The following is a 14,171-nucleotide window of genomic DNA, read 5'->3' as shown; positions in this document are numbered from 1 at the left end:
GAAATGGGGAGGGAGAGACAGAGGAGAGAGAAAGAGACTGGGAGGGAAGGACAGAGACTGGGAGAGACAGAGGGAGCTCTAGCAGGGATAGAGACAAAGACTGGGAGGGAAAGAACAGCTGACTTGGCCCTAGCAGCACCCTGGCCTTGCTCAGGAGCCTGAGGACAAGGGAGAAGCTGCTGCAGGCCTGACAAGGAGGTTTTTGTCCCACTTCCTCACTGAATGCATCACTGTGTAGAAGCATAGCTACCACCAGGGTAGTGATACGACTGGCAAAAATAATCGGCTTCATCCTCAGGCTGGACGTTGCTGATGGACAGGAATCGGTTAGTCCCAGATCCGGAGCCAGAGAAGCGCTCAGGGATCCCGTCGCCCCTGCCTGTACCTCCACTGCTGGTGACATACAGGAGGTACCGAGGGGGCTTTCCGGGGCTTTGCTGGTGCCAACCAACATTATTACCACTGTTCCCACTGCTCAGGGTGCAGGAGAGTCTGGCCGAGCTCCCCAGGGCTGCAGAGGCAGAGGGAGGCTGAGTCACCACAGCCTGGGAGAGGGAGCCTGCAAACAGAGAGACTCATTAATGACCCTGAACAAGGAGGAAGCTAGAAGGTGCTTTGAGATCCTCCTGAGAGGCAAGAACAGGGAGGGAGGAGGAGGCCAAAGGGGAGGTCTGGGATGGTCCTGACCTGAGCAGAAGGAGAGCAGTGAGAGACAGATGAGAGGCCAGGCCATGGCGAGAGGACCCGAGAGCTCAGCTTCAAAGAGCTCCCAGCTGAGTCTGGCCTCTCTCAGCTCCCTCTTATTCTCTCCTGGTTACCCGGTGATGGTGGCTGAGGGGCAGGCGGGGATTGATGCAAATCTGGGCCTGCTCCAGCCTCCTCTAGACCCCACCTGCATCCTCTCTCGGGGTCCCAGGGGGGGCAGCCCTTCATGCAGGGGGGTTGTTGGGGTCACTTGGTCCAGCCCAGCTGAGACGTCACCCAGGAGGGATCACAGGGCTCAGAGCAGCCACAGGCACAGCCAGCTGGGCTCATCCCCCCCCCAACACTTCTAGTCTCCCCAAGGCCTCACTGCATGCCCAGGACCAGCCCCACAGCATCCCCTGCTGGCTACAAGACCCACATCCAGGCCACAAGGAGGCAGAGCTCAGGGCCCCCAGGCAGAGGAAGCTTCCTGCTGCCTCTTCTGTTCATCGCATCCAAAGGTGGAGCCTCCCTTGAGCCCAAGCCTGAGGCACCCAGAACAGCCCCTGTCCTCAGCCCCTTCCTGTTCTGACCTCTGGCCCTCACCACAGTCTGCTAGCAGGCACAGATCCAGACCCGGGTTCCAGGGCTAGAAATCTTGGCCTCTCACTGAGCAAAGGTTCTCCTTCCCTGGCCATAGAGCCTTCCCAGAGCCCAGCCCCTGCCTGCTGCCCCATCCCAGCCTGCTGGGGCTCCTGGACCTACTGGAAACTCTGCTCTCTGGGCAAGGCCAGACTGTCCTGTCTGCCATCCTCATGGAGCTCCCCAGGCCCAGCTGGGCTCAGCTTCCAGGCCTTCTGGGCTCCCCCCACAAGCCCGCAGGGTCAGTGTAATAGAAACTTAATGACTGATTCAGTTTGAAAACCAGATTTTGGACAGCTGTCCCACCTTGTAGTGACTCTGCAGGTGTGTCTGTGAGGCCTTTTGGCAGGGGCTGGAGAGGTCTGGGAGAGGCTGTCCAGAATACTCTGTGCTGGTGTGTCTCGAATGCAGGACTGAAGCTGAAAGAGGCCAGTCAGAGACTCTGAAGAGGAGAGGAAAAGCCTGGCCAGAGACAGGAAGCTGGTCTCTTCCAGGGCTGGAGCTGGTGTTCTCTCCTGGGCCTGACCTTCCCTGACACGGGATCTGGGCCTGCTGCCCAGAGGGAGCTTTAGAACCTAGAAGGGAAGGGAAGCCCGGGGATCTATGTCTCTGGATGTCTGTCTCTGTCTGTCTCTGTGTCTGTCTCTGTGTCTCTGTGTCTCTTTATCTCTCTCTCACTTTTACTAATAAATAATTATGATTTAATATCCAATCTCCAGGAACTTTTCTCATTGCGCTCCTCAGGGGGTTTTGGGCAGCCTCTCAGCTGAGTCTAGGACCATCCGTGTCAGCCCAGCATCCTGAAGGAGTCCCTGAGGGAGACCCAATCCCTGCCTAGGGCCATCTGCATGGAGGTGGGATGAGATCTCTGTCTCACTTGTATCCACTGCCACAAGGATGGGGATTTAATGGGGAACAGCGAGGAAGAGCTAAAGGAAGGCAGAGGGGAATGATGGACAGGACTCACAGCCAAAGCCTGGTCAGGCCTCCAAAGTCAGTGCTGAGAAGAAGTCAGAGACAGGCACAGCCTTGCTGGGGAGGTCGACGATGGCTGCAGCCTTTGCTCAGCCATTCCTGGGTCAGAGGCTTCCCAGCAGCTCAGCCTGGCAGCCCTTCCCAGAGGAATCGTCTCTTTGCTCTCTGCTGTCATTAGACCGGATTCTGCTTACTATGGCAGGAGGGGAAGCCCTGGCAGGAGCTGCTGTGAGCTGTTGGGACCCTCTGAGTGACTGTGGAAGGGAAACGTCCTGGAGGGGTCTGGCACCACCTGCACAGAGAGGTGTCGGAGCACCCAGTGCCATTAGCTGGTGGAGTCAGTCCTTTGGGGACTCAATCTGGGAGTGCCCTGGGGGAGGCAGGGGGGGTGAACTTAATCTTAAGGACAATCACAGAAATCCCAATAGCCGGCTCTTACCCACATCAGGGCTCACTCTTCATCTTCTCACAGGTTCAGCTCTTCTGTCTCAGCCCTCTCTCAGGTTCTGATGACCTGGGCATTTTACTCCCAGAAACTCAGGCAAACTGTTAGCAGGGAAACTCCCTCCCTCCCTTCCATCCTCATGACTCTAAGCCTAAAAACACCCAGTGACCCCTCTAGGGTCCTGAGATGATTATCCTTCTTTGATGGTCCTCTAGATTTAAGATGGACAGAAAGAGGCACCTCCAGGCTACACCTTGATCCTATTAGGCTACATCTCAGACAGCTGTTTGTTCCTTAAAACTAAGGAATCTTTATGTCCCCAGGCAGATGATCACCTCACCTCACCAAATGCCTGGGAGACTAACACTCTGTTGTAAAAAGTATAAAATCCCCAGAACTGATGTGGTCAGGGGTGGAACAGCCTTTCCATTCATGCTGTCCTCTCAAGGAACTGCTCCCCATCTTGCTGTTCCACCTTGCTATCCTCCTGGCCATTCTCAACATTACCTCCTAAATTAATACATTTCTCTTTTTGTTTTTAAGCTAAGTTTTGGAGTCTTGCATTCTTGCAAAAGGTATCCTTCCCGAACCCCAGGGGTTCACCTCTGCACCCCCACAACACCAAGTCATTCCTTGTCCTCTCCCAAGGAGTTCATGCCTTGTTAACAGGCTTCTTCTCATTCTAATCTCTGGTTCTCAGGACTAGGAACACCAAAATACATATTTTTGTCCTTTAGAAGACACTGACTTCTCAGGTATTTGTTTTTTTATTCTTTTTAAAAAAAACCTCTCATCTTCTATCTTAGAATCAATACTGTGTATTGGTTCTAAGGCAGAAGAGCAGTAAGGACTGGGCAATGAGGGTGAAGTGACTTGCACAGGGTCACACAGCTAAGAAGTGCCTGATGGTAGATTTGAACCCAGAACCTCTCAACTATAGGCCTGGCTTTCCATCCACTGGGCCAACCAGCTTTGCTTCTTGCCTTGCTTCTCAGTTATCAGTGAGAAAAAGCACTTCTCAATTAGTAAGTATCCATAATGACCCAGATATTGTGCCAAGAAAACCCCCAACCAGACCACAAAGAGTCAGACATGGTTGAAAGGGCCTGAGGGACAACTGTGTTAGACCCATGTGAACCTTAAAAATTCTCAGACCCTACTTCATAAGGTTGGGTTAAGACCATTCCCCATTTGGGCAGTGAAGGTACTTAGATCAGGAATGTGAGACCTCTATTCCACCTGTACTTAGGCATGCTTTAGGGGAAGAAATTCCTGGCTGAACAATGAAAAATACTTAAACCCATACTTATAGTAAGGCAAAAGTTCTTAAGCTGTGCCTATTTTTAGATCTAATACAAAAGGGTGCCAAGTACCTATAAAGGTCAGGCAACTTGTGAATTTACAAAGGCAAAGAAGTGAGAACTTACTCAGGCATGAATTACTCAAAAATTTAGCCTTCTTAGGTGTGAATTAAGAATGGTCTGTCCTTTGGAAAACGTCTACTGTGATTGGTAGATGTGAGAACTTAGGGGAGGTGACATAGGAGAAAATTCCCTTCATAAGGAGAGGAAAAACTGAGTCTCAAGAAGTCTCAGAGGAACTCTATCTGGAGATGGCAGCTGGCCAAAGCTGAGCTAGTGTTTCTCTGAACACTAGAATCCTTGCTTGGACAAATCTTGTGGTGAGTGGATAAAAGACTGACTGATCTCTCTTTTAGGGCTTGGGCCTGGGCTGGCCTGGGTTGGCCTGGGCCGGCCTATCTTTTTCTCATTATTTCCTTTTTTTCTCTCTCCCTTTAAATTAATTCCTCATTTGTATTAATTAAAATCTCTATAAAACCCAGCTGACTTGGGTATGTTTAATAATTCGGAATTTTTCCCTGGCGACCACCTTATATTTAATTTAAAACAAGACACTGTCTTGAAACCATATTTTCTGCGGTCACAATTTAAGCCATACACTCTTTTATCTGCAACAATTTGTGTCTTCCACTATTTTAATTGTTACACCCAGGAACATTGAAGAACTCTCTGCCCTTTGGAAGGCCATAGTATAGCGAGAGAGTATTAAATGTGCAAGTATAAATATAGAGAAAATATAGAAAATGAAAAAGTCATTGGTTTGTGGGAAATAGAAGACATCATAAGCTTGGGGAACTGGGAAAGCCTTCACATCAAGTAGAGAATCTGAAGAAATCAAGGAACTCCCAAAGGGAGTGGAGGCATGAAGGGCACTGCATGGCATTGGGCACCAGGAGTGCTAAAATTAAGATGATGGATGATGGATCATCCAATCAGAAGGACATATACCTGGGCCATAGGATTATGGAAGAGGAAGGATTTGGAGTAAGGTATAAGGAAGGTTGGGCTGGGTTTGAAAAGCTGTGATAAACACACAAAACCACTTCTGTACAAGGCTGAAGAATCAATGAAATCTCTTAAAAGGAATCTACTTTCAATGAACTGACTTCTCAGCAGAGCCCCAGAGCAGAAAATCACCTAAAAGCTGTGGGCCTCCATTTCCTGCTCAATAAATTGTGTGAGGTGAACTTCCTTGTTTTTAAAGTCACTTCCAGGTCTACATCTGGGATCCTGGGATCCCAATGAATTAAGATTGTGAGCAAATAGATGACTCACTGGATTGAGAGCCCAGCCTATAGACAGAAGCTCAAATCCAGCTTTAGACACTTCCTACCTGGGCAAGTCACTTCACCACCATGGTCTAACCCTTACCATTCTTCTGCCTTAAAAACCAATAAAAAGTATTGATTCTAAGTGCAACATAGAATCTAGCAATCCCAAACTTGTTACCTAGTGAGATCTGATGAATCCCAAGTTTCAGGACTAGCTTGTAGATTGGAGACCCCAAGGCTTGTCATTGTTCCCTCTTCCCATGGGAATCTACCCTGAAGGGAATCCCAATCTAGCATTTTCAGACTGAGTGGGAGACCCTCACGGAAATGACAATCCTAGTTGGGTGAGACTAAGCAGATGCTAAGGACCCTCTTTGTCTCAGGCAATCTCCCCTATTGTATCAGAACCTTTCCCAAGAAGATCCACACCTGGGCAGGAAATATCCTTTAGTGTCTATTGTTAGTAGCCCCTTCTCTTATACCCTAGACTCTAGCTATGATTCCTTTCCCAGGCTTGATTGTATCCTGTCAGTGTAGTTTGAACACTCCCATTTTCCTTGTAGCTATGGTGATGTCAATCATCTTTCCTTGTCCCTGGACTCCCCAAATGGTATATAGGTTCCCCAGATTCTTTTGTTCCTCGGAGTCCATCCTGAGTTGGTGGCACTCCCAGGTGTCAGTGTCCAGAGCGGCCAGAGTTCAATCCTTGGACTCTGTGCAGTCATGGGAACAAGCAGCTCTGTTGTCGAGGCCTATTAGCACTGAGGCCTTTTAGTGCTGAACCCCTTTTGCCCTTGATTAAAGAGTGATTTTGACTATTGAATAGTTCTGTGTTTTTTTCTAGTTAACATAATGGAGGTCCCACCGAGATCCGAAGTCCCGGCTGCCTGAGCCTTCCTGCTAACAAGGACCATGAGACTTGAGGTACCTCACACAACCCATTTGGGGTTGGGTCAGGAGTCCTGTTAGCAAGCGCCAGGTAAGCAGCTCTTGGAGGCAGGACTCGCATCTCCTGTATTTGGGAGTGACTTGCTCTTTAATTAAGGGATTGTTAATTGGGCGTCTGTGGGGTACACAGAGCTGCATCATCCATAGCCACCTGGGCACTATTGGACATGGATAACAGCTTATCTGTTGTCCCCAAAAAAGGTGGGGGCAGTCAGCAGCCCGAAGAACCACCTAGAAATACGGCCGCAAGTTTCATGATTTCAAAGTGTGGACCTGATGCAAGCAAGTATTTAGATAAATGGCAAACAGTGACAAAGGCCAATCCAAAGGTAAACTGGCCAAGGTGGGGTTCATGTAATGAGGAAAAGATATTGTTTCTTTAGTCTGTTTTAAGGGAAGCAGATTGAGAGATTGAAGAAGACAAAAGAGAAGTCTTCAACCAATGGCTCCAGGAGTGCACCAGAAGAAAAACCAGGTCAAAACGGTCCATGAACCAGGAGAAGGGTAAGTACAAGAGAAAGGTAAGGGAGGAGGAGAATCAAGGCGAACAAGGAGAACAGTCTGAGGAACAGAGCAGGGAGACCACTAAAAAGGAAATAGCCGATTTACAGAAGGAGGTAGAGAACCTTAAGGAACTCGGAAAAGCTCTAATAATCCAGCAACCTCTTTAGACAGCATATCTGAGCCCCTAGGATCACCTGAGGCACCCATCCCTCAATTCCCCGTTAAAATTAAGGGAAAGGAAGGAACTGAAACAAAGCAGCAACAGAGCTCAGAGCCAGGGCCAAGGAATTCCCCAAGGCTAGGGAAAACCCCATAGAATTTGCCAAGGAATTTGAGTTGACTCTTTCTACTTATCAGCCTGGCCTTCTACTCATCAGACCTTTACCAGCTAGCTCACATATTGGTAGGTCCGGGAGATGCCAATCATTGGTTTAGAACTGCTAATTGGGAGAACCCTTTAGAATATATTAATCAGTTAATGGCCAGAAAGGAAGGACTTGAAATTCGCCTCCAGGAGGCAAAGAAGATGGGAGAAGCTTTGCTAGAAGCAATCCCCGAGGCTATTCCAAAGTCGGTAAATTGGAGGGAAATCCAAACTTGCACTCCGAAGGAAAGGAGAGTCGGTATTTGATTTTTATAATAGAACTTTAGTTACCTTCAGGGAGAATTCTGGGCTTTCCCCAGTCAGCCCAGATGCCTTAATCACTTTTAACACCCTCTACAAAATAAGGCCCTTGCTAATCTCCTCAAGAGAGGGAAAGTAGTGGTAGTCTCTTGGCAGAGAATGATGATTGTCTTTGTGCAGTTTCATCTACGGTGTACCCTCATGTGGCTTTGGAGTCCAAAGGCTGAGGCGCAGAGTGTGTGGCACATGGGGCCTGGGACGCCAGTTGTTACAAGAGGTGCGGTTGTGGCCTGGTGTCGGCGTTCACACGCAGCAGCAAGACGTCGACGTCGCTCATCTTCAAAGATGGCGGCAGCATGGTTAATGTGGGCTCGCCAGCTGCTTCTGTCAGAGGCAGCGAGTTCTAGTTGCTTTGGTGTAATGCCAGCCCACTTCAAGTTGGACTTTAGCTGATCCTTGAATCTTTTCTTTGGCCGGCCTTGTTTCCTGAGTCCAGCTGACAGCTCACCATAGAATACGTGTCTTGGTATTCGCTGTGGGTCCATGCGGATGACGTGTCCAGACCATCTGAGGACCAGGACTTCGATGCTGGTGGAGTTGGCTCTGTCGAGGACTTCCTGGTGGGTGATTCGGTCCTGCCATCGGATCCTCATGATTGACTGGAGGGAGCGTTGGTGGAATTGCTCCAGCTGCTTCATGTGCTTTTGGTACAGTGTCCATGTCTCACAACCGTACAGGAGCGAGCTGAGGACCACTGTGTTGTACACTTTGAGCTTCGTCGCAGTGCTTACACCTCTGTGGTGGAGGACTATGGGAGGAGGGAAAACGGAGAAGAGATAACTGCCTGATCTGTTAGTTATCATTAATAATCAATATAGTCCCTCATTATTATCTATTACATTTATTTGGGGTTACTTTTTGGACCTGTCTACCAAACCAAGCTCTACACCTCACTGTATACCAAAAATTTCTATTGAAATTCCTTTAACTCTTGCTTCAATATTAAGGCCTGCCCCTTGTTTTGTCTCATTTCAAAGAAAAAATGACTTTAAAAATGGAAACCTGACTTACTTCAGTCCCTCTCACCATAATTCCAGAGTCTCTCCTCCCCCTCTACCAATTTCTCCTTCTCTTCCTCTTCCTCCAGCTTCTCCCCTCTCCCCTTTCCTTCCCACTTTGGCCCTCTCCTGCCCTCCCCCTTTCTCATTCTCTTCTTCTTCCTCTCCCTCCTGCCCCAAACCTTTCTCCTGCTCCTCTCTTTTCCTCCTGCCCCTTCCTTCTCTTCCCCTCTTACTCCTCCCCTTCACCTACCTGCTGCTCCACCCCTTTCACTTTCTCCTGTTCTCACACACACACACTCCACCTGTGATGTGTTCCGTCTTTACTCAGACTTCAGCTAGGTATTGGGTACCAAAGGAATCTCAAATAAAGGCATTCTTCCCCTCACCCCAGAGAAGTTTCCACCCAAGATCAAAGAGAGAGGAAACCTAACAACAATAAGAAATCATGTCCCATTCAGTTCCAGTGACATTGATGGATAGATCCCATACCTTCCTTTGCTGTTGAATCCTTGATCATAACCAAATGACTAGAGAAAGTTTACCTTACCTAGAATCCAAATTGAACTGATGTCATGGATCTCCTCTATGCTTTGTTAACTGATGGAGATAGGCAGATGAGTCTTTTAGCTACTGATGATTCTCAGGGTGAAAATGCGAAACAATGGCCTTTAAAGGACTCCAAATGGGACCCAAATGTAGCTGAGGACTATATACCATTAAGTGAAGGCAAAAGGCTTTATTAGGAGTTATGAAGACTTGTTCCTCAAGACCAGAGAGCTGGGTAAAATTTGAATATATTAATCAGGAAAAAGATGAAAAGTCAACCAGATTTTATTATAGAATTATAGAATTAGAAGCTAGATAACTTGAACAAGATGTATCAAAACAGACCCTAGAATTCTAAGAAATCATTTTATAAATCACTCTTTCCCAGAAATCAGAGAATATTTTTAGAAGAGTAGTCCAAACTGGTCTAGCATGGACATAGAAAATTTGAAGAGAACAGCAGTATATGTTTTTGAAGGCAGTGAAAGGAGATGAAAGGAAAAAAGGTTTAAAAGAAGATTTAGAAAAGAAAAGACAGAACAAAGAAAATGAGGCAGTCACATTAGCTCCTATCTCAACAAATGCAATTAAGGAAATCTTGGCCTTTTGAGAAAAGTGACAAGGGCCCTGACAGACAAAGGGTCAACACAATGCTATTTCTGTGGTAAGCAAGGCAATGTACCTGTGAATTGTAGAGGGAAGAATCAGGAAAATAGGAACAGACGTTGGAGGGATAATAATAATAGAACTTCCAGCAGGCCTCAGAATTCTATTGAGATGAATTATAACTCAAACCATAATACCCCTCAAGGATCCTGTAGTCACTGTGGGGGACCGCAGAGGAATGGCCAGAGGTATTGCCAAAAGAATCACAGGGATGGCCAAAGGATTTCTAATGGCATAAGGGAAAGGAAGGGACTTCAAGAAGTCTCTCTGGAGGTGAAGTTTACTCCTTTTCAGACTCCAATGTTTTGTTGATGCTATTTCAGTCTGCTCCCCTCCCCCTAGAAAAGACCTCATGTAACACAACAGTAGATGCAGATCTGCACCCAGGACACAAGGTGTAGGTAAAAAATTTCCAGCAGCATTGGAGGAACAAAGCCTTCCTGGAAAGGCTGTTTCCAAGTATTGCCAACTCTGATTACTATCAAAATTGGAGAAAAAGACTCTAGGATTCATTGTTATTTAAATTGGTACTATCTGACACTGAGTAACTACATCCTGTCACACACATTGCATTTGTTGCTTCTTTGTTTTTGGATTTGATTTTGCTTTAGTTATAAATTAATCTAATCTGGGGTATTTTGTTACAAAATGTTACCTTCGGTTGGTGTGTTTTGGTTATTAGCTATGAGTTCTGTTACATTGTCTTCCATTTGTATCCAGTTTGGTAGCGACTATAGACAAAAGAGGTTTTGTTTTGTTTTTTAATCCTAGGAATTGTGGTACTTTTTGGAATACTGTTGTAACAAAATTTATACTAAACTTTTACCAGGAGAAAAAGTTATGTACAGTCAAATGGTGGATCACGGTCATATCTTTCACTTTTGAGTGACACATCTTTTTGTTATCCCTATCTTCAGCTGACCCATTGTTTAATTGGGTGTACAATATGATTTTCTTTTGCTTGTTTGTTTCTTTCTTACTAAAATATGATAGTTTTTAACCTTGAGTTTGTGGAATCAGAATTGATATTTTGATCTCGAAGGATAAGTTTATAATACCTGTTAGCTCTGATAACATTGCATGCCCAAGAGCTTTAGACTATTGAAACCTACCATTGGTTGTTAAATATTGTGGGGCTTTAACTGATATTTGTGTCTGATTTCAGAAGAAGGGACTGCTAGTGAGTCACTGATTAGTTTGAAAGAGCACAGGATCAAGGAGACCAACAATTCCAGTGGGGTTGGTGAGGATCTATGCCAAGGCAGAGGACATGTTTCAGAAGATTTGGGGAAGCAGCTGTTTGGCAAGTTCTGATGTCAGACATCCCTGTTTTCTGCCTTTCCATGAGGCTAAAATGTATCTCTGTTTGGCTTTCACTTTGCCTTACTATCCCTGTGAGTGAAGTTGAAATCAGACCAGGGAGTCATATTTCCCTTTTCCTCAGACTTTTGTCCCTTCTTTCTTCTTTAGTATGGCAATTTTCCATAGTCTTGACTGATGGTGGGTAACTGCAATACTGCTGCACCTGGCCTGCATGCTGATAGGATATAAGCTACGTCTACTGGCCCTTGATGGCGAATCAAGGACCTGTTATGATTTTGATTTATACTCATATTTATATACATATATGATTTTATCATTTTTAAAATTAATTTTCTCTCTCCTCTTGTTTTTGGGAGAATTGATTCATATACCTTATAACTTAAGCCATGCATCCTGTGTCAATTCTATTGTTGGTATACACCCTCCTGGGGGGCGGGGGTTGTGTAATTATTCTGTAAGTCCAAAGTCTAAGATGTTTTAAAGTAATTTTAGGCAAAGATAACCACCAACACCCTGTAGCAGAAGGCAGATCTTCTGGAGGAGATGCTATAAGGATGCTAGCAGAAATCAAACACTGCATAAGGAGATTCAGAGTGAACTTTTGGAAATAATGAACTGAGGTGAGGTGAGGTTGAGCCCCGCCCCCCTTTATCCTGATTGTAAACACGTATGCCATAGGGGAGTGATCCCTCAGTACTTCCTGACAATGTGCCCATCAATCATTTTTTCTTTCTCTTTCATTCCCAAAATTGATATAACTTCCTCCAAGAAACATACAACATCTATTCTTTTTTTTTTTTTATACCCTCAGTGAGAAAATCCTAACTGAACAGACTCCATATGTGGAATGATTCCCTGGGGAGACCTGGTGTGCTAATTTCCTAAAGAACCAAGAGTGGGGAGGCTCCACATGCTGGTCTCCCAAAGAATCAGAGAAGGGGGATTGTGTGAAGTAAAATACCTCTAGCCCCCAGGATCCCAGCAGTGGGCTTAGCTGTTACAGAGTCAAAGGCTACTTCATCCTCACCTGGAAGAATGGACGTCCTTGGCTTTGGCTGGGTGAAGCAGGAGCAACTTGTTGCCCGGTGGGGAAGCAATTAACTTTGTAGAAGCAATTTGTTGGAATGAGGCAGGAGCCGAGATCTGGGGCAGTTTCCCACACTCTCAGGGGCTGGTGAAAAGTCAGAAGGTAAGTACATCACCCCAGCACCTGACCCAGGTGAAAATCCAGCCTGAGACATTTACAACTGTGTGACACTGGAAACTGGACAGATCACCTAAGTATGTTTCCCTCTTTTCTTCATTGTGATCACAATATTATAAAGACAAACAAATTTGAATGACAGAAACTCTGATGAAGAAAAGAGCAAGAATATTAGATTCATGATGAAAAATGGTATCCACCTCTGAGCCCAGGGTACAAATTTAGCCACATTCTTTTTGGCCATGGCCGAGACTGGGCAGAAGCGGGCTTCCTTGACAGGCTACAGAGAAAGGGAGCCCGACATTGGAAAAGGCCCTGCTCTGGCTGGACAGGACCAGGAACCCCCTTCGGGCCTCCTTCCAGCGTCTTCCTGACTGGCTTTGGGAAGCAGCGCCAGAGAAAGGCCCCATCGGAGCACGAGAGCCCATCTGCTACCCAGAATGCCCCACGCGGTGCCCTCGGGCCCCCTTCCACCCTCGCACAGCGTCGGAATGCAAAGACCCCAAAGAAAGCGCCGGGCCCAGAGCTGTCTTGGGCCCAAGAAGAGCTGGGAACTCGGGACGCCTGAGGCCCCGGGAGCCTTTTTTATCTTCCAGAAAGCCAGGAGACCGGAAAGTCCTAAACTGAGCAGACGAGGACTGGCATTCCCGGCCCTCTGACCCACCGGGGAGGGACGGGAGTAGGGGGGGGGGAAGGGGCAGGCCCACAGTGGGTACGGAGGAGTGAAGGGGACCGGAGTGAGGAGAACAAGCCCCAAGAGGGGAGGCGGGGCAATCTAGCCCTGGAACAGGTGGAGCAGAGGCCTCCGGGAAACCGGAAGTTAAGATCGTAACCAGTCCCCTTTCCTCCGCCTTTCCATATCTTGTCCCGCCTCGGCCCCGTATCCCGCCCAGGAACTCCCTCCGCCCCGCGCCTCAAACCTGGGTAATTACGAAGTGGTGGCGGGGGACCGCGGGCAAGGGGAGGTGAACCAATGGGGAGCAGCCAGAGGGAAAGGAGCCTGGGGGAGGAAGGGCGGCAGAGAGCGTGACTGAGCTCGAATTCTCTCTTTTACGAGTCCCTCTGGGGCAGACCACCTCCTGCCTGTGCCTCCTGGAGCCCAATTCCTGGATCCCCCCCCCCCAAAGCCGGTACCCGATCCCCGATCCCCTCCTCCCACGTTATGGGACTCTGAAGCTGAGCAGGGCTGGCTAGGGAAGGAAGGACTTGGGGCCGGAGCAGAGCAGGACAGGCAGTTCGGAGGTGCGAATTTCTTGCGGGGTACAATGTATCCACGGGGCTGCTCCGGTCTCTGACAGGGGTCGGCTGTGGCCTCCGGTTCCTCTTCTGCATCTTCTTTCCTGCTAAAACGTCGAGCCTGGTGGATGAGTCGGGAGGAGGCGGGACTAGTACCAGATGCAGTTTTACCTCGTCCTGTAAGGACCAAGGAGTCCTGCCTCCCAGCCTCGGGCCCCAGACATCCCCCTCCCTCTCGCCCAGCTTCTGCTCCCTTACCCCTCCGTCCCCCACCTCTTGGGCAGCCTCAGCTTCAGTCACTCCGAGCATGCTTTATTTAGGCTAAACAGGCAGTAATGATCAGAAAGAGGACTGAGTGAAGAGGAGTTCAGGAGGGCTTCCTGGAGGAGGCGAGATTGTCCTTTGGACTGTAGGGAAGCCAGGGAGGACGGTGGTCCGAGCTGGGGAAGGGGAGTCTCTCAGCTGCCCATGGAGAACAGCCAGAGAAGGTGCTCCGAGCCGGAGGTTCTGTTCATGGATTCCTGGGAGGCAGATGAGGCCCAGGGCATAGTGTATGGGTGTGTGTGGTGGTGGGGAATGGGGCCATTAGGACTGGGAGTGCTGGAGAGCATCATGGGAGATTTGATCTGGGGACAGGGAGATTAGGCTGGAGTAAAGTCAGGGCAGTGGCTGAATGGAGA

At 48.0% G+C, this 14,171-nt stretch overlaps 1 protein-coding gene, 1 long non-coding RNA gene and 1 gene segment (V, D, J or C); 1 reads left to right on the top strand and 2 right to left on the bottom strand.

Annotated features, from left to right (window-relative positions):
• Positions 1-193: 193 nt before the first annotated feature.
• On the bottom strand, positions 194-733 carry LOC100618272 (immunoglobulin lambda variable 4-69-like). The segment is given in 2 exon segments: positions 194-559; positions 688-733. Coding segments are annotated over 2 exon segments (378 nt in total).
• A 4,002-nt stretch (positions 734-4,735) lies between these two features.
• Positions 4,736-13,087, bottom strand: LOC130457888 (uncharacterized). Its single transcript, XR_008917145.1, has 2 exons — positions 12,079-13,087; positions 4,736-8,263 (listed from the first exon to the last, which is right to left on the bottom strand). It is a non-coding gene; the product is annotated as an uncharacterized LOC130457888 (long non-coding RNA).
• Positions 12,989-14,171, top strand: part of LOC100618223 (zinc finger protein OZF-like) — a 28,733-nt gene continuing 27,550 nt past the window's right edge. For 2 of the 5 annotated variants that reach the window (XM_056820512.1, XM_007490696.3), the window contains exon 1: positions 12,994-13,179. The gene's annotated coding sequence lies outside the window, so the exon portion shown is untranslated. Of the gene's footprint in view, positions 13,180-14,171 lie in introns of all 5 variants that reach the window. The other 3 variants (XM_016433040.2, XM_016433038.2, XM_016433039.2) reach the window with 3 other exon arrangements.

This window comes from Monodelphis domestica, chromosome 3 (genome assembly GCF_027887165.1).
Source record: "Monodelphis domestica isolate mMonDom1 chromosome 3, mMonDom1.pri, whole genome shotgun sequence".
NCBI lineage: Eukaryota > Metazoa > Chordata > Mammalia > Didelphimorphia > Didelphidae > Monodelphis > Monodelphis domestica.
The sequence above is the reverse complement of the archived record's forward strand: the minus strand, read 5'-3'. Positions and strand labels throughout refer to the sequence as shown.